This window comes from Pteronotus mesoamericanus, unplaced genomic scaffold (genome assembly GCF_021234165.1).
Source record: "Pteronotus mesoamericanus isolate MK-2021 breed Mesoamerican mustached bat unplaced genomic scaffold, CSHL_Meso_final scaffold_174, whole genome shotgun sequence".
Taxonomy (NCBI): Eukaryota; Metazoa; Chordata; class Mammalia; order Chiroptera; family Mormoopidae; genus Pteronotus; species Pteronotus mesoamericanus.
The window spans coordinates 24,159,552-24,187,372 of NW_026555309.1; the positions used below are offsets into that span (position 1 = coordinate 24,159,552).

General features: G+C 39.3%; 2 protein-coding genes across 9 annotated transcripts in view; one reads left to right on the top strand and one right to left on the bottom strand.

Moving 5' to 3' along the window:
• Positions 1-6,357, top strand: part of OXR1 (oxidation resistance 1) — a 370,698-nt gene extending 364,341 nt beyond the window's left edge. For all 8 annotated transcript variants that reach the window (XM_054590386.1, XM_054590385.1, XM_054590388.1 and 5 more), the window contains 2 exons: positions 1,465-1,538; positions 4,432-6,357. In XM_054590386.1, the coding sequence (XP_054446361.1) occupies positions 1,465-1,538; positions 4,432-4,567 (210 nt within the window). In that variant the 3' untranslated portion in view covers positions 4,568-6,357. The remainder of the gene's footprint in view (positions 1-1,464; positions 1,539-4,431) is intronic.
• Positions 6,358-11,713: 5,356 nt separating this feature from the next.
• On the bottom strand, positions 11,714-19,812 carry ABRA (actin binding Rho activating protein). The gene is made up of 2 exons (XM_054590393.1): positions 19,079-19,812; positions 11,714-12,314 (listed from the first exon to the last, which is right to left on the bottom strand). The coding sequence occupies exons 1-2, from the start codon at positions 19,738-19,740 to the stop codon at positions 11,837-11,839; spliced, it is 1,140 nt and encodes a 379-aa protein (XP_054446368.1). The 5' UTR covers positions 19,741-19,812; the 3' UTR covers positions 11,714-11,836.
• Between the last annotated feature and the right edge of the window lie 8,009 nt (positions 19,813-27,821).

The window sequence follows — 27,821 nt, forward strand, 5'->3', positions numbered from 1 at the left end:
ATACGTCATTACTATTCTTTTTATGAACTGTCACCGTGAAATTCCTAGAATCTTTTAATGACCAATTAAGCTTAATGATGTATATCTTGAAAACCTAAACAATAAATTATTTGTGTTTAATTAAAAAATGATTACCTAGTTTTCTATTTATTGTAGCTTGACTAACTTGAATACTAACTTGACTAGCTTGACTAACTTGACTAAATTGAATACCATATTTTGCCATATATAATGCTCATTATACAGGGGATTGTTATGCCCATGGTATGTAGTCATTATACACAACAAAATCTAGTACGTTCTAATGCCAATCAGATCTAAAATGTAAAGGTATACATGAATTTAGTGAATGTGTGATCCTGTTCAAAACATTGTGTGCAACCCTAGCATCTCAGGTATGTTAAGGTTCAGTATGTCAAACCTTCCTGAGAGAGGAAATGATAATCTTGAAAAAGCAATCAACAGATTTGGTTTAAAAAAAAAAAATGAGTGGTCTTTAGAAAATGTTTCTATAATGAACAAAATAGGAAGGATTTGAGAACACAACAGAAGCTTCCTTAACAAATTTGTAATTAACTAGCTCAACAGATAAGCCAGTGGTTTCCATTCTCTTAATAAAACCCATCAGCTTACACACCTATCTGGAAGCTTGAAGTTGCTACAAAAATTTTAAGCTTCATTTGTGCTTATTCTCAAAACTTTTTGTGCTATTTCTACCTGATAAATGTTATAATATAATTAATCAAATGTTATATAACTATGAAAAAGTGAGCATTAAGGTTTATTTTGTTGAAAACTATGATGAATACTTTGGAAAAATTTGATAAGGGCAAGGTGCTAGAAATTGCTATTGTATTAGGTTTAGGTAAAACTCCAATGAAAGGGTTAGAAAAAATATTTAGGGATATTAACATCCAGAAGTTTTCCCCTTGGACTTCTCAAGTATTTTTATGTTCTCACTACTCTTTAAAGTAATTGAAACTGGAAATCATAAATGTGTCATTAGCTTTGATAAGAACAATGATGGTAGTTCAAATACATACCCAAAGATATGCCCTTGGTCCTATTACAATTTATGTTTATGTTTAACATTTATGTTTTAATGTTAAAATAAAAGTTAGTGGCATCCATATCAGTGTTTTAAATTGACCTTCTATTTTCATTAATCGTCCAGTTCTTAATACCTATATAGTTAGAAAAGAGAAGTATGTGTGAAGAAATAATAAGTTTCGAGAAATTGGAATTGAAGATTTCATTGCATTAGATCATGTGTTTTTAAATGTAGTCACACAAACACCAAAATTCAAAGCACCACAATGTTCTGCCCCAACTTTTTGTTCTTGCTATGATTGCTCTTACTGTCCATCTAAGATTTGTTAACTATTTAGGGTTTAGGAAAACTAACTCTGTTTAGTGATGATTTTCATCTACATATTTAAAGCTTTTCTTTATTTATTTATGTAGGTCTTTAAGTGGACAGGAGATAATATGTTTTTTATTAAAGGAGACATGGATTCACTAGCTTTTGGTGGTGGAGGGTAAGTCTCTTGAACATTTTACCATAAGATTTTTAAGAAGGTTTAAAAATTTATTTGTGTTATTTATAAAATGAGTTATCTTTAGAAAGCTTTGGCATTAGAATCCTAATTTATATGTTATGACTAAGAAAGTATAATTTATATGCAAGAAGGTGCTTAAGTGCAGTATTTGAAACCATTGGTAGAATATTCTTTTTAAAATGTTGTTTGGTTGATTCCTTTTTGATTAAAACCATCCTATTATTAGAATACAGTGACTCCTTAGTATTTGAAAAAGAAATATACTGATACCATAGAACTTACCCAATTTTCAAATTCCATAGTGGTTTGCTATTTTTACCAATGTATAAAAAAGGTCCAATTGTTTTCATGTTATTCTACCCTAGAGACTATTTGGACTGATATTTTTAGACAATAATTGATTTTTTTTTTTTTTTTTGCAAAAACTTTTAGTGACTCTGCCCCCTATCCCAAGTTTTCAGGGTTTTTTTTTCTTTTTTGTTTTGTTTTTAACAGTATGAGTCAGTCAGTAGCTTGATTCGATTCTTTCAGCATAGTAAGCACTATGAGAAACTTTGTTTTCTTATTCTGGTATCCCAGCTTCCTTTATGGTGTTTGGACGTAGCTTGCTTAGCAAACAAACATCAGCTTCTTTCTTTAGTATTTCTCTCTCTCTTTCAAGATCAGCCATAAAATTTGGCAAATAATTTCCAAACTTATGAAAGTATTGTTTCTCACAGTTGAGGATATTCAGGCCACAGAATCTTATTAGCCTGTAGGAGTATTCATTATTCTGAGTGTTTCTAGCAAATTCGATGGATAGGAGTATAGAAGACATGATTTCATTGATTAAAAAGTAACCGTAGTTAGTTATTAAAGCCTTCTCTGAAGGACATAACCAGGTAACTAAAAACTATGCTATCTTTGGTTGTTGGAATCTGCATATAATGTCTCTGTGTTCCAATTATACCTTTTTTTTGGTGGGGAGGGAGCAGTCATTCAGCCCTACCCATAATGGTAGTGTTCCGTGTGATTTTGTTAGCTCTCCAGGAAGGCCTCACAAGTAAAAGGCTCATAATTTTAAGTTAAGGGTGCCATGTGTCTTTGAAAATAACATACATAATGTCAGTAGATGTCTGTTGGAACTTGATTTTGATTATACAACATGATTCCACCAAACTAAACTACCTTTGGCAAATTTGTTCACAAATTAAGACAAAAAATTACTGTTTTTGAAGAAAGAGAGTGCAGCCCTGGGTAGGTGTGTCATTTGGTTGGAGTGGTATCCTGTGCACCAAAAGGTTGCAGGTTGAATTCCTGGTCAGGGCACATGCCAGGTTGTGGATTCAATCACTGGTCAGGGCATGTACAGGAGGCAACAGATCAGTGTTTCTCTCTAAAAAAAAAAAAAAAAAATCAGTAAAAACATCTTTGGGTGAGGATTTAAAAAAAGAAAGTACAGTCTCAGAAAACGGGAGCTGCAGACACTTGATATTCCAGAATTCCAAATAGGAGCCCCAAAGAAATCAAAATTCTGACAGTGATAGAGTGAATGTGGGCTTTGGAGTCAAATAGGCATGGTTCATATTGCAGCCTCAGTGTATGGTAGGTGGGGGACCTTGAGCAAACTCGTGCTTTCTCAGCTGGGAATTAGAGATTGAACCCCACATTTTATCTTAGATAATGTGGAACTTTTATGCCTCTAACAAACTCATGTTAAATACCGGCTGGGGCAAACATAGGTTTACAGTTAGTGTTTATATGAAAAATAACATAATTAATAAAAATGCATAAATGTATTTTGTTTAGAGAGGGCGAAGGGAGGGAGGAAAGAGAGGGAGAGAAATACCGGTGCAGGAGAGAAACATTGGTCAGTTGCCCCTCACATGTACCCCAACCCGGGACCTGGCTGCAAGCAAGGCACATGCCCTGGCTGGGAGTGGGGCTGGTGACCTTCTGTTCTGCAGAGGACACTCAACCAACTGAGCCACACTAGTCAAGGCCAATAATTAATAATTATACAGGAATAAGTTGTGTTTAGGGTAGCCACAAATGTAAACTGCTTTTGCCCCTCATATTTCTTAGGAATTCCTCGCTGTTAAGCCAGAGGAGTCAGCAGTCTCACTGCACGTGGCCTTAGGGTCCAGGCTATGGAGGTCCCCGTTTTTAAGCTGTTCGTAACTTTGTGCTGTGAGGTCTTAGTTGAGTTATTTGTGTGTTTTGTTGTTTGGTTTTTCCTAACAATAAGTCATGTTGCAAACTGCCTAATCAGATCAGGAACTGTGGTTTTTCTGTCATTCCCTTTTTTTTTTTTTTTTTTTTTAGCATTACCCAAATTATATATCATGATACCCTATAAAGTCTGCTTTTTCATCACTCATTTTTGGTTGATTTGTTATGGAATGATTTATAGAGAGGGTTATAAATATGCCATTCAGAAAAGTAGGTATACAGTTGTAAGTACATGAAACAGTTTGTTATTGTATGATTATTGATTATTGTATTAATTTCCATATGAACAACTGTAAATCTACTTTTGCTAACCCTGTGTATTAAAACCATACAGCCAAAGAGAAACCCCTAATATTAGGCAAAGAATAATAGAGCAGTACTTGTCTCAAAAGTTAATTCTATATGAAGTTTATTTTAGAGCCTTCATCTTATCCTTTGATCTGTATAGTAAATGATTTTATAATGGGATATGAACAAAACAAAATTACCTTGTGCCAGTGTGGAAAACAATAGAGAAGGATTTGGAAGTTTTAATGATTTTAGAGTTGTTGCATATTGAAATGTCTCATTTAAATTATTTTACAACCTCTGCAATTATTATTTTACTACTCAGGACATAAATATTAAGAGATTATTGTTAAAACTGTTGTATGTGTTGCAGGGGAGAATTTGCCCTTTGGCTTGATGGCGATCTCTACCATGGAAGAAGCCATTCTTGTAAAACATTTGGGAATCACACACTTTCTAAGAAGGAAGATTTCTTTATCCAGGACATTGAAATCTGGGCTTTTGAATAAACATAAGACTCTCTGTCTTAGCAGGATAATGGCCCAAACCTGACATGGACAAGCATTGTTTGGAAAGTTCAAGAAGCAATACAAATGTAACATGTTACTCGTGCTTTAAAATTAGTCCGTATCCCCGTTTATTGCGGTTATAATTTGAAATTTATTTTCTAAATCATATTTCTGTCCCAGAGTTAGAGTTCATTTAGGGTTAGACCGTGGCGTGGGTCCATGCAGTGTAACAGCTTGGGTTTTGTCAGAAGTTTGGCAGTATTTCGATCATAGTCACCGCCTCATCTGCAATCCATGTTATCTCAATCTCCTAAAAGGATGGTGCTCTTCTGTTGAACCAAATTTGGTTTATTATTTTTAACACTGTATTGATTGTTTTACTAGAGCAGTCTAATTGGAGCATTGAGGGGGGATGAACACTAGGTACTGCTGTTTGTTCATGAGATCGGCCCGGGTGAATTTTGGACATGCTCAACTTAGTCATTCTTAAGAAGGAAAAAACACATGCCAAAATAACACATACTTCATGGACCTCTGAGTTCTAGTTTTAATTTACACTACATTCTCTTTATTAATTTTGCAGGTACTCTCAATTTCATTTTAATAAAAATGGAATTTGAGGAAAATTCTGGTTGAAAGAGACTGCAGTGCACATGACTGCAGGTTTGGGCGTAAGCTTTCACATTGAATTAACTGATAAAGAGGATAAAATGACAAAGGAGAATGAGAACTTGATGATCCTACTAGATTTAATATCTCAAGCAAGAAAATATTCTACTTATTTATGTGTAGTGTAGCAGGGCATTATAAGTACAAAAACTATGAAACAGATGCATATTTCTTCAACATTTGTGTCAGGTATACTGTTTTATAGTTCTGTTGTTTTAGCCTTATTGCACACCAACTCCCAAAATATAGGTTCCTGTTCAAAAGGACAAGAAACTTGTGATTTTTTTTGAGTGGTATATGTTATTAGTTACCATTAGCATTTACTGTTATAAAAGGGCAATGATTATAGTAGACAATATTGTAATTCAGTAGTAGACATGTTGAATATGAACCTTCCTGTCAAGTGGCCTCAAGGGAAAAAAAAGATAAAATATACTAGTAGTTCTTATCCTCTTTTGTAGGAAATCAATAATAAGCCATTATGGCAATAATTCATCAGTTAATTTCAAAGCTTCATGTTATGCAAACAAAATCCTGCTGTTATACATGTGACAGTGACTTTGTGCTGAAATTTCAGCTATTTCAGATAAACATTGTATATTATCTTGTAAATTAATGTTTAAAGGTAGTTTTGTTCTTATAGAAAGTGTTGATTGCCAGGTTGCTTATAGCACTTTAAATTATTCTAAAAATGAAATTCTAAGCCAAATATGTTGGCTCAAGTAGTTTTAGTTGTATAGCACTTGAATATATTTAGATCTTTTGAAAATTTAGATATTTATCCCAAGAAAGCATAAGGCTAATGGAAAAGAAAATCTGACATTGTATTTAATATGCTATTGCTGAATGTGAATAGAAATGCAGGGCATCATTTTCTTGTCTATGTAAAGCTCTCTCATTATAACTTAGTAACAGTATATAGATTAAATGTTTACAAATAGGGAATTGTAAATAAATATATCGGGTTCCCCCCACCCACCCCCACCTTTGGTCTTCCACAGCAGTATTATTGTCTTTGTGGAGTTGACTAATCATGAAAAAAAAAAAAAATCCTGTATTGGATTTCAATGAAAATAAGGTCATAGTGGTGTATACCAAATAAAATTAAATATGTAAACAAATTTGAGTTTGGATTTATTGACAGTTGATTTATTTTCACATCTAAGAAGCTTTTGATTAGGTATGAAAAGTGCTCCTAATGAGTGTGGCAGTGGAGGTAGTAGTGATGGAAGGGCGCATTCACATAGAGGGAGCACCCTGTGTCATAAAAGCGCCACCAATGTCACATGAGAGGTTTGTTGTGTGCGATGCCAAGAAATTTTTTTTTTCATGTAGGAATAATTAAGAAAATTGGAATGGAGGAATGACATCATCAAATTTGTACTTTATGAAGATCTCTGCAAAATAGATGGGCAGAGAGAAAAACTAGAGGCAAACAAGTCCGTTGTGAAGTCCAGAAGGAAAATGTTGAGGCCTGAAGAAGAGTAATAGCAATGGTGATTAAAGAAGGAGGCATGGATTGGAAAGAAATTGAGGAATTAGGATTAACAGGATTTGGGTATTGGATATCAGAAAGAGTTCAGGGTAGCTGTCAGGTTTTTTACCTGGAAACTGGGTATACTGTTTATCAATGGGTGATATACAAAGAGGAGGAAAAAACAGATGGGAAATTAGGTTAGTTGTGGGCCTCATTATACTATGATGTGAGAGATTGGGGAATAGGTTGGGGAGGGATTTAATATTCTGTTCTGATAAAAAAATAATTTTAATCAACATACAGGTATGTGTTGAAATCATATCCTATGGATGCAATGCCTTTGGAGATTATAGACAGTGAAAAGAGAAAAATCTTGAGATTTTGGGGGTATAGAAATATTAAATGACAGGAAAAAAAAAGGCTCTAAGCTTCCATCTCAGGAAACTAGAAAAACAAATTAAACCTAATGAAACAGAAGGTAAGCCAAAATAAAGATATAAGTAGAAATCAATAAAATTTAAAACAAATATACCAAACAGAAAGTATGCAAATAATAACATTGTGAACCTCTAGCAAGATCAAGAAATATATTAGCATAGTTAAGAATTTAAAAGGAGACATCACTACAGAGCCTGCAGACCTTAAAGAAAGAGGATATTATAAAAAAAAAACTGCATTGATAAACTTGACAATGTAGGTGAAGTGGAAGAACATTTTGGAAAACAATTTATTAAACCTGATTTTGTAAAACATGATTTTTACATTATAGAAATTGAATCTATTAAAATTTCCCACAAGATAAATAAATAAAGGCCTATATATGGTTCCTTTGGGTGATTCTTTTAGGTAGTATTTAAACAAAATATATATATATCAGTCTTAGATAAACTCTTCCAAGGTATTGAGAAAAGGGAGAACTTTTGACGATTGCTTTTGAGCATGAAGACATAGCAAAATTTTATACTCCTTACAAAAAAATAAAATTCCAGAACAGTTTCATACCTGTCAATAATTACTTTAAATGTAAAGGGGTTAAATGCTCCAGTCAAAAGACATAGAGTGGCTGAATGGATAAGAAAATGTACATATGCTACCCACTTCAGATCAAAAAGACACACACAGACTGAAAGTAAAGGGATGGAAAAAGATAATTCATGCAAATGAAAAAAAAAAAAAAGCTGTGGTAGCAATACTAAAGAAGGATCTAGCAATTCCACTTCTGGGTATTTATCTGAAGGAACACAAAACACTAATTTGAAAAAAACATGCTTCCCTATATTTATTGAAGAATTATTCACAATAGCCAAGATATGGAAGCAATCCAAGTGTCCATTGTAGACAAATGGATGAAGAAGTGGTACACACAAAGTCTATCTAGCCATATATATGAAAAATAAAGACATTTACTGAAGAGGATACATGATACAAGAAACACTACACAGGGCAATGGCATTTCAGTCCCCTTCAAAGAAGGCACCTTGGAACCCCACACAGTTCTCCCAGTCACCATCAGCTGCTCTGTCATATTTTCCCGAATCTGATGGATGGTCTGAAATCTCTCCCCTTTCAAAGGTGATTTTATTTTTGGGAAAAGCCAAAAGTTGCAGGGCACCAAATCTGAGCTGTAGGGTGGCTGAGCCACCCGCATGATTTGATGTTTTGCCAAAAAAGTCTGCACAAGAAGTGATGCATTAGCAGGTGCATTGTCATAATGAAGCTGCCATTCACCAGTTTCTCATAGTTGTGGCCTTCTGAATCATCTGAATAGTTTCTGCAGAGGAATGTTCAAGCTTAATGGAAAATTCGATGCAGACTCACTCTCTTGCTCAGCCATTTTGAATGTGACAACCACAGAGTATACATGCTTACTGAACAGTGTCTACTGTCCCCAGTTACTAGTACAGTGAAGTCATCATGGTTCACATATGTGCATTCCAGTCCCCTCCCCTTGGCTGCCAGGTTACATCAATGTCACATAAACCATTCTCATTCCATTTACAATGGTTAGACTTTTTCCAGACAGACCTCGTATATATAATGGGATATTACTCAGCCATAAGAAAGAATGAAATCTTTACATTTATGGCAACATGGATGAACTAGAATGTATAATACTAAATGAAATAAGTCAGAGAAAAATAACATGATTTCACTTACATGTGGAATCTAAAAATAAATGAACAAACTGATGGTTGCCAGATGGGAGAGGTGTTGAGTGAAAAAGGGGAAAGGATTAAGCTATGCAAATTGCCAGCTGTGGTAGATTTACCATAAGTTATATAAATGTCTCATTAGTATGTTGTACATAGAAAATTCCAAAAAGCTCAAACAGTTCGAATTAATTGATTTTTCAAGCTCACTAAATACAAGTTCAATATTTTTTAAAGCATAAAAATTTTCAATGTACAATTAGAAACCAAATATTAAAATATTACCGTTTGTAATACTATTGAAAATACTGGATATATAACAAAAAGAAAACACCTAAGAAAGAAGGAAGTACCACATTTGTGATTGGAAAACAATATTGAAAGATGCTAGGTCTCTAAAATCAATTTGTATTTACAGTGAAAATCCCAGCTAGGTTTATTTTTGTGGAAATAAAGCTGATTTTATAACATATGGAAATGTAAAAGCAAAGAATAGCTAAGACAACGTTGAAGATTGAGGGCTGTGGTCTTGAATTCCAGATACGATCTAGTAAAAGGCTGAGCGATAGGATGTGGGGTTGGTCAAAGAGCATTCAAAGGAATGAATCAAAATCAAGTCCAGAAATGAACTGAATTTTTTTTTGTTAAGGTCACACTGCTGCTTAGTGGAAAGGATTTTTTTTTTTTTTTCAGTAAATAGCATCTATCTTGACCTATTCCGCATCACATACAAAAAAAGATGGTAGATCTAAATGTGAAAGGTTAAACAGTAGTGCTATTCATTTTAAAATATAGAAGGATGGTATTAGGATACACATACATTTCTTAAATGGAACACAAAAGCCCTAACTATAAAGGAGAAAATGATATGTTACCTTATAATTTTAAGACCTTTTCATCATTAAAGGTGAAAAGCAACCAATAGAAGCCCTAAGTTTTCAACTGGATTTTCCTATCTTACAATTTTTAGGATAACAATCTGTTAGATTTCAGTCATTTTCCGCTAAGGAAGCTAGGCTACCTTTCTGACTTTACAGCCACATCATATTCAAGAGTGTTAGTTAATGTAAGCTCTCTGAGAAGACTTTTTAACTCCTTTCTCAAATTCAAACTGAACTTTGAAGAGTCTGTCAGTTCCTACAAAAACTAGTATTGTCCAAAGTTGAATGTGAGAAACTCTTGAAACCTTGGTCTCACTAGTCCACTGATTACTAGAAGTAACCCACATTGCCCTCTATAATTTTGTTTTATCCAAAAAAAGAAGCAGTAAAAATAGTCTAAACACAAGAACAGAAAATACAAGAAAATACCTTTTATTCTTGTCCCATATCTTAAAATTTTGATATAGGTTCATGGTTGTGATAGAAGTATACATCTGACATGAAATTCCACTTACTAATATTGGTCACTAATTAGTAATTTAATATATTATTAAAACATGTACAACCTTCTTTAAGAAATTAATTGGATTTTAAGTTTGGAAGAATCATACATGAAAAAATAATTCCTATAATAGTTTAGTCAATACTTTATATTAAACCTAATACCTAACAATTATGAATGTCTATTATTTTGAGGTATGATAATTTGACATTTTTGTATTTATCACCAAAATGCTATATATAATTTAGTAATTTTTATTGACTTCAGTAAGAATTGTAATCTCACATTTTATTCAGTTTGTTTTTACAATTATGTAAGGCACATTAAATCTAACAGGAAAAATGACAAGCAGCAGATTTGTGTCACTTTCTCTCTGACATCATATTAAACTACGCTTCTTTCACTTCGGCAAAACTCGTATTGCTGTTTTGTGATTTTTAGATTATTTATAAAGTTTGTTAAGAGTATGAAGAAAATGAAAATATATCAAATCTGTTTCTAGTTTACCAGTGATTCTATCAGATTCCTCTACATGAATATCCACTTTATTACAGAATTTTCTGTATTTCTATTTCATTATACTGGGTCCAGTAAAATAATACTCCTTTTTTATTACAAAATATTTTATTACAAAATCATAAGCATGTAATTCTGTAACAGTAATATCACACTCAAGCACACCATATGACGTTTTAGGTGAAATGTTCAAATTAAAACTATAAATTATTACACCCATATTATTACCCTACCTACCACACCCAAATAGGCATTACTTCTGCTGGACCCTGTATAATTGACGTAAATGTAAGCAGCGTGCTTATTATGGTTTTGAGGCAAAATAAACTTTTGTAAGAAGGCCTACAAAGGTATATATATCTGAACTGTCAACCTCTACTTTCATAACAAAGCAGAACATAACTGCTTTCTGTGTTAGTTCTAAGGCCACCAGTAATGTCTGTTTTTATGTGATTTGCACAGATTATACAGACACATGGTTAACTTCAGAAACCTATTAAATTCTAAGCCCAAAGAGAAATTTGAACAATTTCATTATCTTATTTGAAAACTTATTTACTTGTGTGCCTATTTTGTAAGTAACGCTATGATTAAAATAATAGTACAAAGTCAAGGTTCTTAGAAAATTTTTAGTTTTGCCAAGCTTATGGAATTCAGTTTAATCTTTTTTTCCCCTGAAAAATGACATACTAATATGTTCTGCTGATATTTACCTATACTCAGCTTTCGTCGTAGATGTAATAATTATTTCATTAAAGACCTGCAGTAATTTTCTGCAATGAATACTCAAATATTTTTGCCTGAAAGGGTAAAGGGTAAGAGTGATGTCCGAGGAATGGCAGCGTGAGAGATCCCCTTGGTCTCTCCCCCAAAGGGTAAGTGGAATTCCAAATGTTTGTGTGTGCTCTGTAAAATCTCCCAACTTCCTCAGAAATAGCCTGCCAAAAAGTCTTTTATGTAAAAATTGTTTAATATTTATGAACTTACTACAGAGCAGTTTGCATTTTAATTGACTAAATTAGCATTTAGCATTAAGACAATAGTGGGTCAAGTACGGCTCTTGTTGTTGAAGGTTCACTCAAGTAGAGTAATCACCACGTGGTCATCGCGGCCTTGCCATAACATCTCTCCTTTGAAGTCAACCAGTCCGTGTTTCCTGGCACGCATGAGAATGCCCACGACTTTATCTGAAATACGAACGTATCTGTCAAAGAGATCTCCAAAAGTAACCTGGATCTTTCCATCCCGTCTGTGGCGAGCCATCGTGCGGATAATGAAGCACATGTCCATAATCTCTCTGTGGATGTGCTCCTCAGCTCGCTTGGCCCTTTCGGCAGTTTTGGTTCCCTCCTTGGGACGGCCGTAGCCTTCGTCTCCCTTGTGCAGGCGGGTGGCCATGGCCAGCTGGTAATCGAATTCTTCACTGAAGGGATTGAGCTTCTGGGACTGTATGTGTTCATCAGCCCACTGTTGCCATCGCCCTTTCAGGTTGTCCACTTGGCTGTATTTCCGCTGGGCCTTGCAGTTGAGTTTCTCTGTAAATCGGTTTGCCCTGAAGGAGCGGGAGACAGAGGGAAGAGTCAAGATACTGATATTTTAACACATGTGTTGCTTCCTCATTGTGCTTCTGCACATACGCATCTCAATGTAAGACTCTAATTTTTTTTCCATTATAAAAGAGGTATAAACACAATAAAGAAATTAGAAATGAAAGAATAAAAATACACAGTCCCACCACAGTTTTCAGTTTGGTGTATGTTCTTCTAGGTTATTTTCTCTAGATAAAGGTTTTAAGCACTATAAAATAATAATACTAAACTATTTTAGGGGGGAAAAAAAGCTTCCTTACACACATGTAATGCAAATACATGTATCTTATATTGCATGTTAATAACATTTTAGAACTGGAATCATGAGTGTATTAAGGGAGTCCACTTTATGTAGAACAACAGAAACCAGCTATTTCCCCCCAAATAAGGCTTATACCAGCACATTGTAATATTCACTCACATGGATCATATATGGATTTTTAATGAGAGTATATCTATATGAGCGTCAGTGATGTACCACAAATGTTACCAGCAATGGTAACATTTATTGAACTCCACGTGCTGGCATTCTTTTACATGCTTTTTACTAATATTCCCACAACCATTCTACGGTACGGATACTAGTGTGATCATTTCACAGAGAAGGAAACTGAGGCCAGAGGGGTTAAGTAACTTCCTTTAAGTCACAAAACTGGGATTTGAACCAGAGTTAACCTGGCTCCAGAGCCTGTGTATCCCTAGGAAATATCTAAACCAGTGGCAGAGGCAGGGTTCAAACGCAAATGTCTGAGGCTCAAGTCAATGCTCTCTCTGAGCTCACAATGCTACTCAGCATGTGGGTGAGCTGTGTGTCAAATTTGTGTCTATCCTCGCAATTTAGAATGCATGTATCAAATATATACATATAAATAACAGGACTGGAGAGTGTAGACCAGTAGTGCCATGAGTATAAAGGCCTAATTTTTAAATGGCACAGTTTGTGTTTAAAACGCTTCCCTGCCATTTCTGTATTCTGATATAGACTTTTTCCCTAGATCTCGTTGCCTTCAAAAGTAAACATGATCTGTTGGACTCTCCGGGAGTCAGAGCTCTGTATTCCTCAGCCTCACACATGACCCACCGTTCCTCCTCCCCGACAGCAAGTGGCCTCACGTCTGCAAACGCTGGGACTGAAGGTGCAGCGCAGCCCGAAACTGCTAGTGAGCAGGGCACGCCTGAACTAAGTGGCCCCTCCTACCCGAACTCACAATTCACTGTTGAAAACCCAGGAACAGGTCAGTTGTGGGTATTCTTTGTCCAAACTCACTTCCTGAAATCTAGTTTCCTAAATGCAGGAAGCTGATAGATGTGGATAAGGAGGCGTACATATTTGTAGTTAGCATTGTTTTCAAAAGAGGAATGACATCCACTAGAGGGCGAGCTTTCATTAATTCCAATGCTTTGTGTTTCCAAAAGTCCTAGCCTATTACAGTACAATTCAAACTAGGAATACACTGCTACATATAACGTTACTCTTCTGTGTAGACCAAAAGGATATGACCAAGTTAATTGGGATAAAGCAGCATACCAAAAAGTATGCACAATTATTACAAGTTTTAAATGTCTATGGAAAAGTGCTAGGAACTGCATCACACTGAAGGGAAACGGATTTCTCTGCCCTGCTGGTGTTCACCATCACCTCCCCCTCCATAGAATGTCCCTGTTCGGTTGCTCAGGCTATGGGCTGTGTCATCTCATTATCAGAGGAGAGCAGACCCTTGGGACTCTGGCAACCCATGACAGGCACAGCCTTTAATAAATAATAAGCCTTTAATAAATAATAAGGCCAAGGCCATCCCTACAGAACCCAAGGTCATACCAGATTTGTAGTTTTTTCTTCGAATTTTATTTAGGAACTTAGATTCCCTGAGTGTTGAAACTCTGTCGTTTGGAATAAGGGTTGGGGATGGTGAGGTTATAAATCTAAGAAGAAGAAAAACATTTATCTTCTAAAAGAAGCACCTTCTAAATCTAATGAGCATTTGTGATATTGCCAAGTTGACATTCCCAATTATAGGAGGGAAGGAAAACAAAGGAATTGGTCCTCTAAGCAAGAATTATTTTAAAAATAGGGTTATAAAGAAAAGTACTAGGAGAATATATACTTTCATGAGCGTTCGATTTTCTCTCTTTTATAAATGTTCAATATTGTTTTTGTATTTCCAGTTTTTAAAAAGTCTGAAAACATCTATTTTAAATCAGGATTGAAAAGTCTTATATACTAAATATCTTCTTGGTCACTGAATATAAGAATCAATATATAGCTTATCCTGTTTTGTTTTTAATTTACAAGTAAAAATGTGCATAATAGTTTAAATTGAACTTTAGGAAGACAATCTAGTATAAATGTATAGAAAGCAAATAAATATTCAATATCACACCCATACTTGACTTGCCTTTTTAGTTTCTTCATTATCAGATATGAATTTTCTTATAGTTAATCAATAAACATTTTCCCTGTCCCATTATGTGCAAGCTAACTAATTCTACTAGACATCATAAGCATTCTATCTTAGAAAGCCTAGGTTCGTTCACTGAAATAAATTCTAAAATGTATTCCTTATCTCTCAACTTTAAAAATGACATCAGTTTGAGCATTGCTTATGTGAATATGGCTCTTTAGTTATATGTTGAGAACATGGGAACCAATGTATCCTAATTTTATCATTTTGGAACAGTAATTATGTGGGTCAATTACGAAATATGGAAAACACTCGCAGAAAAGTTCTAAAAGGTATATTTTAAACCTAACCCAGTTCTTTGGCACTGCAAACATTCTCTCTGATAAATTCATCTGGATCACCAGCTTCAAAGAGTCACAGGGCCTAGAGGTGAACTTCTCTGGTCTGAGTCTCTAATCTACATGAAGAAGCTGGAGACCTGCTCGGGCTGTTCCACCTGTAGACTCTCCTGCAAAGGGAGAATTTCTCTTTATTGCCCAGGAGCATTTCTCTGCCAGTAAAGCAAAGAACTGCTACTCTCCTTTCCAACCTCTCAAAGATGTTCTGGGGAGAATTTGCTTCTCTGTGCATTGGTTTTCCTGCTCTTTTCCACAGGAAGTGTGGCCAATTTAACATCATGGGAGCATGACATCAAGAGCAGGGTGACTGTGTTCAAAAGGGCAGGGTCATTATCTCTGATCAGTAATTTCCTTCATCGAGCCAGGCCTGTGATTCTCCTTGCATGTTGGTAACTATTCTCGGAGCCCACGGACAGGGTCCCACACTCTAGGATTGAGAGCAAAGTAGTAGAAAGCAACACTTTTGCCTTTATTTTTAGCATAGTCCTTTAGTATACAAGGGTGGGTGAAAGTAGGTGTACAGTTGTTTGTATGAAAAAAGGCAGGTTATGATTGTTACAATAGCTTTATTAACTCAAAAGAATGTCACCGTGGCATAGCGCACTTAGATACAATCTTGTAAGTACTCAAATTGTCGGCCTTCATTATTGACACATTCTGGGGGGCTACTTGCTATGCTCAAGCACACTTTGGACAGAGTTCTTTATACACCTGCTTTTGCCACCTCTGTATTTTGAAGGACTTTGCTAAGAACAGAGGCAAAATTGTGTCCCAAACCCCTACACTTGGGGAATTATCTGGATTCCCTTAATTAAGCTGGCCCTTGGATCCCTATTTTATTCCTTGAGCCTGTTCTCGCCTGAAGCAGCCTGGCATCGTGGGTAAGAACACAAGCTCTGACATCAGCCTTCCCAGCACATCGCTTCCCAGCTCCGCGACTTAGACACATTTCTTAACGTCTGTGTGCCAGTTCCCTGGGCCGTCAAGCGGCACCATCGTTCTCAACTACTATTATTTTTACCGAATAAAACTTGGAGAATAGATAGGTGGTTGGCTCTTGAATATTTCACTATTTCTATATGAGAGAGGGATCCAATGTCCTTTTTCTAAAGGAGCTAGGCTGAATAAGTCACGGCTGTACAATCAAAAGACTAGATATTTGTAAAACAAAATATAAAATATAAACTGTCTTCCGGGTGGAAAAACCCCAGTTAGCAAAACCACTGTTGTTAAGGAACCTCTCTGTTTTACCAAACCCAACCTGTTTGTTTCTATTACCTCAACTACCAACAAAACTCTCTTTCTACTTAAATATTCATGACTCATCATTTACTCCCTATTGGTGGATGTGGGAAAAGAATGGTATTTAATTAAAAACAAATGAAAACCCCTTCCCTATAAGCTTACTCAATAATGCCACTTGCATTTCTCAAGCAGTATTTGAGAGTCCCATCAGACACGAAGTCCCATTAGGTTCAGCTGCAGCTTGTTGAGCACAGCTAGGGTTACCACTGACATTCAGAGCTGCTGTTGCTGCTGCACACAGCGTTCTGCAGCCCCGTGTGCTGTAAGACTGAGGGAAAGGAACCCAAGAAGGGAAAAGAGACCTAATTCCCACTTCCTCCTGGCCAAGCCTGAGAGCCAAGCTTCTTGCACCTCACAGGGATGGGATTACCAGGGCTGGGCCCCTGCAGTGTGATGAATATAACATTAAATAGCTCCCCTGAGTCCATTGCTTTACACGTATAATACAAAAATAACTAATCATATCTATTTTTTAGAGGAGATCAAAGAGATTTAGGATTCGCTAATGTAACTAGAACCAAAATCTCTCATTCAAAGCTTCAGCTCCTCTCCATCACACCAAGAAGGTGTCCACATACATGCCTGCTTTCTGGAACCATGAGAAAGGTACTGAATGCAAGTCCCCACTTTCAAGTGAGAGAGTTTAGAGTAGCGTCAAGAGGATGGGCTCTGGAGCCAGAATGCCTAGATTCAAATCCCATGGGCTGTACAACCTTATACACATTCCCTAATATTTCTTTGTCTCATGTTCTCATCTATTAAGTGTGTACAATGATTATACCTACCCCACAGGAACTGTGAGGACTGCATGAATAAACATATGAAAAGTGCTTAGACAAATACCAGAGTAGAGTAGATGCATTGGAGACTGGTCCCAGCTGTCCTCTCCCTACCTCTGGCCTGTTCAAATGTGCTCACAGGAAGATCTTCAGTGTGCCAATCTGTCTTCATTCTCTTGGGCTCTATTATTCTCTTTATAGCACGCATGTGCACACACACACATACACAGTCCTACACATTCATGCATAAGGCAGAATTTAGACTGCAGGTCCTTATTTCTGGATGAATAGTTACTTCTGACTATGAGTTCCTATATTAATGCAAGTAGAACTCAAATCCAAATCTCTGGACACATCCTGAAGGCACTGCATGGGAGTTGGCACCACTGCATTTGGAAACAGGTATGTCTTAGCTTTGCCACTAGCCTGCTAGGTAAACTTTCCCTCTGAGCTTCAATGCCCTCCTTCCAAAATGGGATGATGCCCACTTCATAGGGTTATATGCATTAAACGGGAAAAGCATGCAAAATACCCTCAGTGCACAGTCAGTGTAAGAGGGGTTGTTAAAGTTACCTAATTTTGCCATTTCATTTTTCTTGAAAGTTTGCAAAAATAGTAGTTCTAATTCTTTCAAAACACCTATGAAGTCACACACTGTAAGGCAGCTCTTTGTCAAATTAGGTGGCCAATTCTGTTCTTTACTTTCTGGTTGTTTCGTAAAACTTGAAATATGCATACATACATTTCTGTTCCCAGAGAGAGTCAGTTTGAAAGCATCCATCAGAGCAGAGACTTTTCCCCATATGTTGATACTCTGTGGTTGTGGAGTGAGATACCCTGACTTTCTATTATGTGGAGGTAGAGTTAGTGTCTTGAAAGAAAGCCTGTGTTTCTTGTCTGAATAAACATGGTAGTTTGAGTCTGTGTGTGTGTAACATCTAAATATTTAAGGACTGTGGTATTTTAATTACCTAGCTTTAATAGCATTTCTCTTCATTTACAAATGACAATTCTTTTTCTGAAAATTTGAAAAGTGGTAAGTAACAGGCTATATGAATAATAACAGCTTTCATATACTGAGCATATGTGGTGGGCATTGCGCTAAGCGTTTGGCGGCCTTAGTCTCACTTATGTCTCTCAATACAAGAGAATTTATCTCCAAAGATTGCTGTTGCCATCATTTTACAAAGGAGGAAATGGGCTGAGGAAAATAATCAGATGCGTGTGCAGCAAGAACATTTAAGATCTAGCCTTAGCACCTTTCAAGTATACAATACAGAATTGTTAACTGTAGTCAAGGTAGAGCTGACATTTGAACTTGGGTCTGTCTGACTTCAGAGCTTGCTCTCAAGTTAGATGGCAGCCTCCTAGCTGATTACAGGGACAGAGAAGATCCCTGTTCCACGGGCTCTGTTTGGGTAGGTGTGGCTCCTGATAAAACCTAGACTGATCTGGGACAAAGAAAAGGTATCTCCACTCTATCTGCCAGCGCACAAGACTTTTGTCTGCAGAGAAATAAGCCAATTTGCTACTTATCGTTCAGTCGATTTTAAAATTTTACCCCGAGCACTCACTACCTGTCTCTGGTAGCTTCGTTTTTGTGGAGGCCAAAACTTGAGTGTTCAGTGCAAACAGAATAATGCAGGCCGTCTACCCAAAGGCCCCTGCCGGAGCCCAGCGCTGCCCTTTAGCTCAAAGGCACGCTTTCCCAGCAGGACCTCCCTGCCTGCCCAGTCTTTGAGACTCTCAGGCTACCGTTGGTGGTGCTTCCCTGCTCTCTGGGTTCCCGGAGCTGCCTAGGGCTCACCAGCAGTGCAAGCAGCTGGAAGACAAATGCACTTACTGGGAGGGCAAGGGGCGTTTGATTCTGGCCAGCTGCTCCCCGTCCTCCTCGGGCCTGTCCTCCGTCTCGCCGCCGTAGCCGCTGTCCTCCGTGTCGATGCTGTCACTCCTCCACTTGGGCTCATCCTGTTCCATCGCCTTCCAGCCTTTGGTGAGCTCAGACACCAGGTTGGAACATTTTCTCCTCCGTGTCGGGGAGCCGTGGCTGTGGAGGATTCGGTCAATGGCATCCTCTGGCTGCCCAGGTTCCGGCGTGCCACTGTCCTTCTCGTATCTGTGGCTGAGATCGCTCACGTCTCTTCCTCTCTCGTAAGCTTTGCTGACAACTGTTTTGGTCACCTCTTTCCTTTTGATGTGAGAGACCTCAGTGGCTTCCTCTGAGTTCTGCCTGTCTCCGTGCCCCTCTGGCTTTAGGGAGGCAGACTTCGGGGCACTCTGAGCTTTCTGGTGGGGAGTGGGGTGTGTCGCTGGTTTAGGATCTTGCGGTGAGTCCTGGGTCCCTCCCGGCAGCCAGCCTGCAGGCTCCTGGGCCTGCCTGGTGCTGTTCTCATTTGCCCACTGCTGCCAACCTCGGGCCAAGCTGATCACCAGGGTGGCTCTGTGGATCTTCCGGAGGGCACTCTTGGCTGGCCCCTCCTCTCTCTCCTTGTCTCCTGCAGCCATGCTACCGTTCTCTTCTGTGCTGATAGCCTGGGCACCTGCTAAAATGCGTGGGGACCCGGGAGCACCTCCGACTTAAATAGAAGCAGGGTAGGGGGTGGGAGGAGAGTTTGGTGATGATGAAAGTATGTTAAGCATTTCTCACCAAGATGTGACGCCTTCCCCCTGACGGTGTTCTTTTTTTAAACGCTGAGGGCTCCAATTTCATCACAGCACAGGGACATCTCTGCTGGCACCAGACAGTGAAGTGCTCACTCCCTTTCTTCTCCAAGTGCCAGAGTGGAAATTACTAGATCTGATCATGTGCTCAGCCTTATGTTTTTCTTGACCTTAAAATATGGCCCTACCATTTATAGAAGCATAAAATATGTGCACAAATTGTGCTAGGAACACTACAGGTGTCTTCTCCTTTAAACCTCAATAGCCCTCAAGATAGCTCTTACTTAGTCCCATTTTATTGCTGAGTACAATGAAATAGGACTTCCTAAAGCTAATGTCTGAGATTTGAACCCAGGTCTGTCTGCTTCAAAGAGGCCTCTCTTTTCCTTCTAGTTATCAAAGATCCTAAGGTGCCTTTTTCTTTGGTCTTCAGCACAGACCTGAGAAGTCACCCCATCCAACCTTTATTTTCCAGGTGAGAAATTGAGGCCCAGATAAAGGGGATGGCAGTGGCCCTGGTTTTCCAGGCCCAGGTTTGAATTGTTGGATAGACAAATTATATTAAAATAAGACAGTGGTTGAAATTCTGCCTCAGTTGTTTTTTGGTTTTTTTTTAATTCTTCAAGTTAAGAGCTACACCCGCATTGAATTTCACAAATCTTTATGACAATACACTTTTTCAAATTGTCTGTTTAAAAATATCATTTAAAGACAAAATAAGTGAATGAATGCTTTCAGAAGCAACCCCTGCCTGACCTTTTGTTTTTAATAACACAACGTCCCTTGCAGAAAAAGCCACTCTTTCCATTCTCAGAACAAAAATTCAAAAAGTATAGTTTTTTTAAAAGGACTGGATAGATAGGTCATTTGGACAGAAAAAGAACCATCTATGAGGTGCACTAAACCAGATAAAAATGCTCAGAGCTCAGCACTCAAAGGCAGATAAATATAATTTTTTTCATACAGCAGTTCTATAGACTTTAATTCTTTATCATTTCCTCCAATCTTGACAGTTAACTATATTAATAGAAAACTCAGACCATAAAACAGGTATGAAAGTTAATTACTTCTGATAGTTAGACCCCTTTCATTAAAAAAAAAAAAAAAAAAAAAAAGTCAATTTTTCATCCATCCATTTACCTCCTAGGATTAAAACAATGTGGGAGATGATTTAATACTCTAACTAGAAATCTGTCACATGTGTTTTCAGAGTTCAACATTATCTGATAATGTTAACTGAGGTCCAACAATATGGAGTCAAAATCCCTCTTGATTAATTAAGAGGAAATTGGATCACGAGGAAACAAAACTGTTGCTAGTGAAGGTTAGATTTGAAGTCTGAAGTTTCTGGCTTTCTTTCTTGGAACGCAGAGGCACTGCAGATGGTTTGGTTCCCATTAAGAATCCCTTCATCTCGCCTGGGCACTTTACGAAGGAATGGGGTTCCTCAGACGCCCATGAGCTTAGCCCAGGGCCTGGCCAATTGACAATTTCCAAAGGGATTTCTCTGCTTCCCTGGCCATGCCTGCTCCACATGGAGTTCTGATAGAGGGCAAATAAATGAAGACAGCAAAATGGTATTTAGTCTTTCACGGGTTGCAGTCGGCTGCCTGGGGGCCCAAGGTTGTCAGCAACGGTCTTGGCCAAACACAGCAGCAGCTCCTAAAAGAGTCTAGTTATTCCTTCTGAGCTTTCGCTTCCATGGCAGCTGGGGACCTTCATTCATACTCATCCAGAAAAGAGTGAGCCCTCCTTCCCTAAGGCAAGATCTCTGTGCTGTCTATTGTGCATCTTCCCCTGACTGTAGAAATGTCCTATCTTCTTTCTGACCCTAGATCTAGACGCACAGGAGTGTAGTATTCTTCCACTTTGAGAGAAGATGTAAATGATGAAAATAAAGTCTAAAAAACAAAGATATCATGAAATAAGAAGTAGGTTACAATGTGAGCTTTCTATAAAACCATGAGATTAGAAACTGTAGGTTAAGATGCAGGCCTGATTAATGAAATCATTACCACCTAAGAAATTCCTCTTGCGTGTGAAAGTGTTTTGAAAAAAAATATTAGCTATTATTTGATGATATGGGCAGTCCTAGGGAAGGGAGGGAATTCTATTTATACACTTCTGTGCACAGCACACTTAGGAGTCAGGCAGAGCCAACCCTCCTAACTGGCTACAGAACCTCACTAAACAGACTTTAGAACCTACATTTGCTCAAAGCTCATGTTAAACAATAATTTCGCTGATCCTTTCTACATAAACTACTAAGCCCTTTACTTGTTTAGTTTCAGAAAAGTGGGAATGAAAAGACTTTACTGGAGAGCAAAAAGAGCTTCTGATTTCCGTTGCATTTGCTTGATACTTGGGGAAGGTATACAGAGGGTGAGGCATGATGGTAGACAATGTGGGAGGGGGTATAAAGCCGAAGAAAACAGAACCTACTTTCAGGCCTTCCCAATCTAGCCAGGAGAAGGCATACATACAACTACCTTCAATGGTTTTGAGAGCACTACATTAGAAATAAAAATTAAGCTTTATGGGATTGAGCAAAGGGTGACCGATTTTATTGGAAGGACTTCACAGACATGCCGATACTTTATTTGGTCCTTAAAGATAAAGTGAACTTTGCCAGGTGACAAAAGGATCCTCTAATCTGAAGAAATGACATGAACAAAGTTACAAAGGCATAAAGGCACATGGTTCACACAGAGCAGACATCACAATCTCAAATGCCTGCAGGGTCGCGCGGTCACTTCAATGTGAGGTGAGTTGGGTAGGGGCCCACCACCGAGTGGTGAAGTAATGTTCCAAGGGAAGTTAGAGATCTGGATTTTTACACGAACTTGCCCAGTTCTTTAAACGGTGACAGTTAACCACACATACAGTGACACACACACTGTAGCACTGGGTGAACCAACACAGTGTAACATGTCTTTGGACCAAATCTGTTTGTGAGCCCCTAGTTACGCCCTTTAGAGAAGAACATACAGTGTCTGTGGAGTAAGAACAAGGTGCCAGGAAGCAACAGGACAGGCCTTGAAGAAGTAAGGGTGACATCGTGAAGGGCATCTGGCTCAGAATCCAGATATTTTATCACATGGGATTTGATGCATTGCCGAAGACTCTCAGCCTCAGTGTGATATCAAAATTGTGTTACCAAATGATCAAATCTAGACCTACCAAAATGAGATCTGGACTTTAGAAAGATTAGACTAGGATAGGGAGACTGTTTACAGGGGTTACCAAAATAATACTAAATCACTAAAATTTGGAAAGAACAAGATGAGGATTTGAAAGAGAGATTCGAGAGCCAGGGAGAGTAACAGGTCATAGGGACCAACTAGTTGCCATGGGTGATGGGTGTCACGGATGAACTGGAGTTTGCTATTTAAGTGGCAGGTGTGAGGGAGTGACCTAAGCTGGGAGGGACAGGCAGGAAAAGGAGAGGCTCTGTGGTGAGAAGCAAGTGTTTCCAGCTGGAGTTGAGGGAGCCCTGAGGTGTGCATGTGGAGATGGTGAACAGTGAGAATAACCAGGAACATGGACCCTGTGGTCCAGCAAAACCAGATGGAAATACAGGCTCTCCTGGTTAACAGGGTAACCCAGGGCATGTAATTTATTTATTTGAAGATTCAGTTTCTTTACCCATGACACTAGTATCATCAGGTCATTTACCTCATGAAGTTAGGGTGGGGATTAAATAAGTTAATGCATGTGAAGCCCTTAGCACCATGCCTGGCATCTGCACGCTCTCAGTAAGTGGTTATTGTGATTACTATTTTGATTTTGAGTCCTGGAGTTAGAGAATTGAAGCTCCTTAAATAGTCCTGTTTGACCAAGGGCAGGATCAATACCAGGATGAGTCTTACGGTAGAAGGGTCAAGTGAAGTCACTGGTAGGGAGTGGAGGCTTCAAAGGAAAGCTTATTTATAGTGTTTTATTTTAAGATAATTTATAGCAAGGCTCATAGGGCAGTGTCTAAAAGGTTCCCCTCACTCTGGGAACAGTCAGATGACGTCTCAGTTACTTGGTAGTGATAAATAAAGAGTGGAGCAGACTCTTGTCTGGAACCTTCTGCAATGTAGAACTCAGTGCTTTGCAATCCCTGAGGATCACATTAGGATCTTAAATCACCTGTGCAGCTTCAAAAACTACAGGTGGTGAAGTGCTGTCTCTGGAAACAGGTCTTGGGCGAGGGCCTGACACCCCTCGAACCCAACCGTGGTTCTCACTTCAGAGGTGCTCTGGGTCCAGCAGACGCTCAGCGTGCAGGTTTTATGCGACGTGACCCAGGTATGGGCTCAGGCAGATTGGTGTTGCATTCTGGATCTCCTTTCAGAATCTGTGTACCCTTGGCATTTATTAAGTCCTCTGAGACTCCATTGCCTTGTCTGAAATGGCAATATTATTTTCCCCCATGCCATTACCGTGTTTATGTAAGATGCTGTCTGTGAAGCACCGTTGGTCACATTAGAACACTCACTGCTCCATCAAATGCTCTCTCCAGCTGACTTGGGAACAAAGCACTCTCTTGTTTTCCTCCTACATCACTGGCTGCTTCCTCTCAGTCTCCTCTGCTGCTACATGCTTTGCTCCCCAGCTCCTTACATTGGTGTGTGCAGGACTCAGCCTGGGTCCTCGTCACTGCTCAATTTACACTGACTTCCTTGGTGATCTCAAGGCTTTAAATGCCGTCTCCATGATGAGAATTCCCAAACACGTATCTCCGGCCTGACCTAGGCCCTGTACTCCGGGCTTGTAAATTCAACACTCTGGCGGGCATCTGCATTGGATGCCTAATGGTTAGCTCAGGCTTAGTGTGCACAAAACTCAACTCTGTCTTTCCAGTTGGAGCTTTTCACGGGACTCCTCTTTTCAGCTCCAAGTCAACTCAGTTCTACCAGTTGCTCAGGCCAAAAAAACCTGAAGTAATCTTTGACTCCTTTTCTTCTCTTGTATCCCACATTCAGTCCAAGGTACATGTTGCATATCCCTTGCGAGGCATCCAGAATCTGACCTCTTCTCCCCATCTTTACAGCCATTAACCTCTCCATCCCCGTTCACTGGACCATTTGCAGCTCAGGCCACTGTCAATTATTGTGTGAATTATTGAACAGTCTCCTGAACTGATGTTCTTGTGCCCACCTCGTCCAGTCTAGTCTCAGCATTAGCCAGATTCTTTAATACCTTTTGGTTAAAATTCTTCTGAGGTTTCTTGCCTCAGAATAAAAGCCAAAGCCCTCCCAAGGGTCTGCAAAGTCTTACAGCCTCCTCCCCTTGTTAGCTCCCTGACTGCTTTTCCTGTGACTCTCCTCTGCCCCATTACCACCCAGCCTCGGTCATACTGACGTCCAGGCTCGCACCTGCCTCGGGACTTTGTCTTAACCTCCTTATTTCCCACCAGGCTTGGTGCCATTGCCTCTGTGTGTTCACAAGATGCAGTAAAGTCTTTCTCTGAACAAAAGAGGTTCTCCTCTTAGGAACGATGCTGCCCATCTCTTCACCTTTTTTATTTCGTCCTTCTGCAGAAGAGGCTGAGGAAGGGGGCTCAGTGAGTTTAGAGGTGACAGAGGTGAAGCGATAGGATCAGTTTGGGCAGGAACTGTAAAGCCCTCATGAGGAATGCAAGTGCTATCCAAACTTTGTAAAATTTTAACTTGCAGAATGGCTTGATCATAATTGATTTTGATAAATTCACTATGTTGCCGGTACAAAGGATAGATTCAAGGATGGTGTGTGGGCAAGAGTAGAGTCTGAGAAAACATTTTTTTAGATTTTATTTATTTCTTTTTAGACAGGAGAAGGAGAGGGAGAGAAAGATCGATGTGTGGTTGCCTCTTACACGCCCCCTACTGGGGACCTCGCCCTGCAACCCAGCCATGTGCCCTGACTGGGAATCGAACCAGCGACACTTTGGTTTGCAGGCAGCACTCAATCCAATGAGTCACACCAGGCAGGGCTGAGATAACTTTTTTTTTAATCTCCCTTATCTCCCTCCCCCAAGGCCAGGATATTTGGGGGTCTCTGTGGGCTCTCTAGTCTCTTTGGCACCCCCTTTACACATATGAATTTGGGGAAACCTGTAGGACTTTCAGGGAAAGTTATCCAGGAGACAAGAATTGGAGCTCAGGGGAAAGGCCTGGGCTCTTATATAAACTGGGGCATCTTTTGGATCACGGAGACGAAGCTGTGCTGTGTCAGAGAGTCCACAGGAGTCACAGTGGACTCAGACCCAGGCGCTCTGACTCCAGAGTCAGGGCTGTGAATGGCTGCGCGCTTAACACATTCCTCTTCTCCTCCTTGTGTGCCACCCCCGCCTTGAAGGACAGAACTTCACAGCCTGTGACACCACTCTCTAAACAAGAAGATCTAAATATAGAGTTTCTTAGCTCTGACTTTCTTTCTGATCCTGTAAAACTTTCCTTTCCTTAATAGCCAAGTGCCTCTTTGTGACCTGGTGGAAGTATTAGCTAACTCTCCTGTGGTAATAATTTGGCACTATTTAAGTGTATCAAGCCAACACATTATACAGCTCAGTAAATTTACACAATGTTATATGTCAGTTAGATCTCAGTAAATCGGGGGAGGGGGCAAGTGTCTTTAGTAAGTAGTGTACCCTCCCTAATTTATACCCTCCTATTCATTTTCCATCTCATTCCACTCACAATTCAGGTTTCTGCCCAGAACTCAATGTAGTCAAGGTCATGGATGACTTATTGCCGAATTTCAACCTCTCTTTTCAGTTTAACAGGACACAGATGCTCTGCAGACTCTGTCATATATGCGATGACTGCTAAAAGTAGCCAAGATTGTTTAGGATCCATTTAGCAGGAAGTCAAGGATTCTGAGAAGGCCCGTCAGTCATTGGTTGTAGAAGGATGTTGTAAAAACACATTTTATGAAAGAAAGAGGTTCACCCTGTAGTAAAAGGCTGCATGGCTGGTTTGCTATAGTGAGTGCAGAAATCTGGTGCCAGGGCTGGCAATAAAAATCCTCCAGAACTTCGACTTTGAACAGGCTCTGGGGGCTTCAGGCTTCATTGGTGTGGGGCAGCATCACTCTAGTCTCTGCCTCTGCCTCTCCACGGTCATCTCCTCTGTGCCCACGTCTTCCTTGCTCCTGTTCCTGGCAAGGCTCCCTCTGCCTTTCTCTTATACAAGCACATTCCTTTGGATTTGGGACCCAGCAGAGAATCCAGGATGACACCATCTCAAGCTCCTCCAATTAATTACATCTGCAAAGACCCTTTTTCCAATATTCACAGATTCCAGGTATTAGGATGTGGGCATGCCTTTTGGGGAGCCACCATGCACCCCACTACAGTTTCCTTGCAGGGTGTTCTCCTGTAGCAGCCTACTGTGCTGTTGCTCTCCTCTGTTCCTGTCACATAGGCTGACTTTGGATCAAGTTAAGCCTAGTAGCCAGTTAGCTGTGTGACCTTGGAGGATGTTATTTCCCTCCTGTGTTCTGTCTTCAAAGGGGAAGTAGAAATATGCATTTGCCAGGATCTTGGCAAAGATCAAACAGGGCCTTACTGCTTGTTGGGGCACGCACCTGTGACGGGAGACCTGGGAGGGCTTCAGCTCTTCCATGTGCCGTTTACTCGTCCTCCTGCCTTAACCTCCCCCGGGCCAGGGTCAGCGTTGGAGACCTGCTCCGACCTTGGCGCCCTGGCTCTGCTTGGAAAGCTTAGCTCGTAGGCGATTGGAAAAGTCCCTGCTTTAAGTTCCGGGCCACTGGCAGGAGGCCCGAGTTCTGTTCATTTCAGAACCTCTGACAGGCTTATCTTCAGGGTTGTGTTCTGTCTTGTTTTGTTTTTAATGGAGACTGGAGTTTTCTCCAAGAGTCTAAGGAAGCTGTGTGGGGAGGGATCCTGTTTAGCATCTGTGTGCCATTAAACACCACTTGTCCCCCACAGGAAGAGT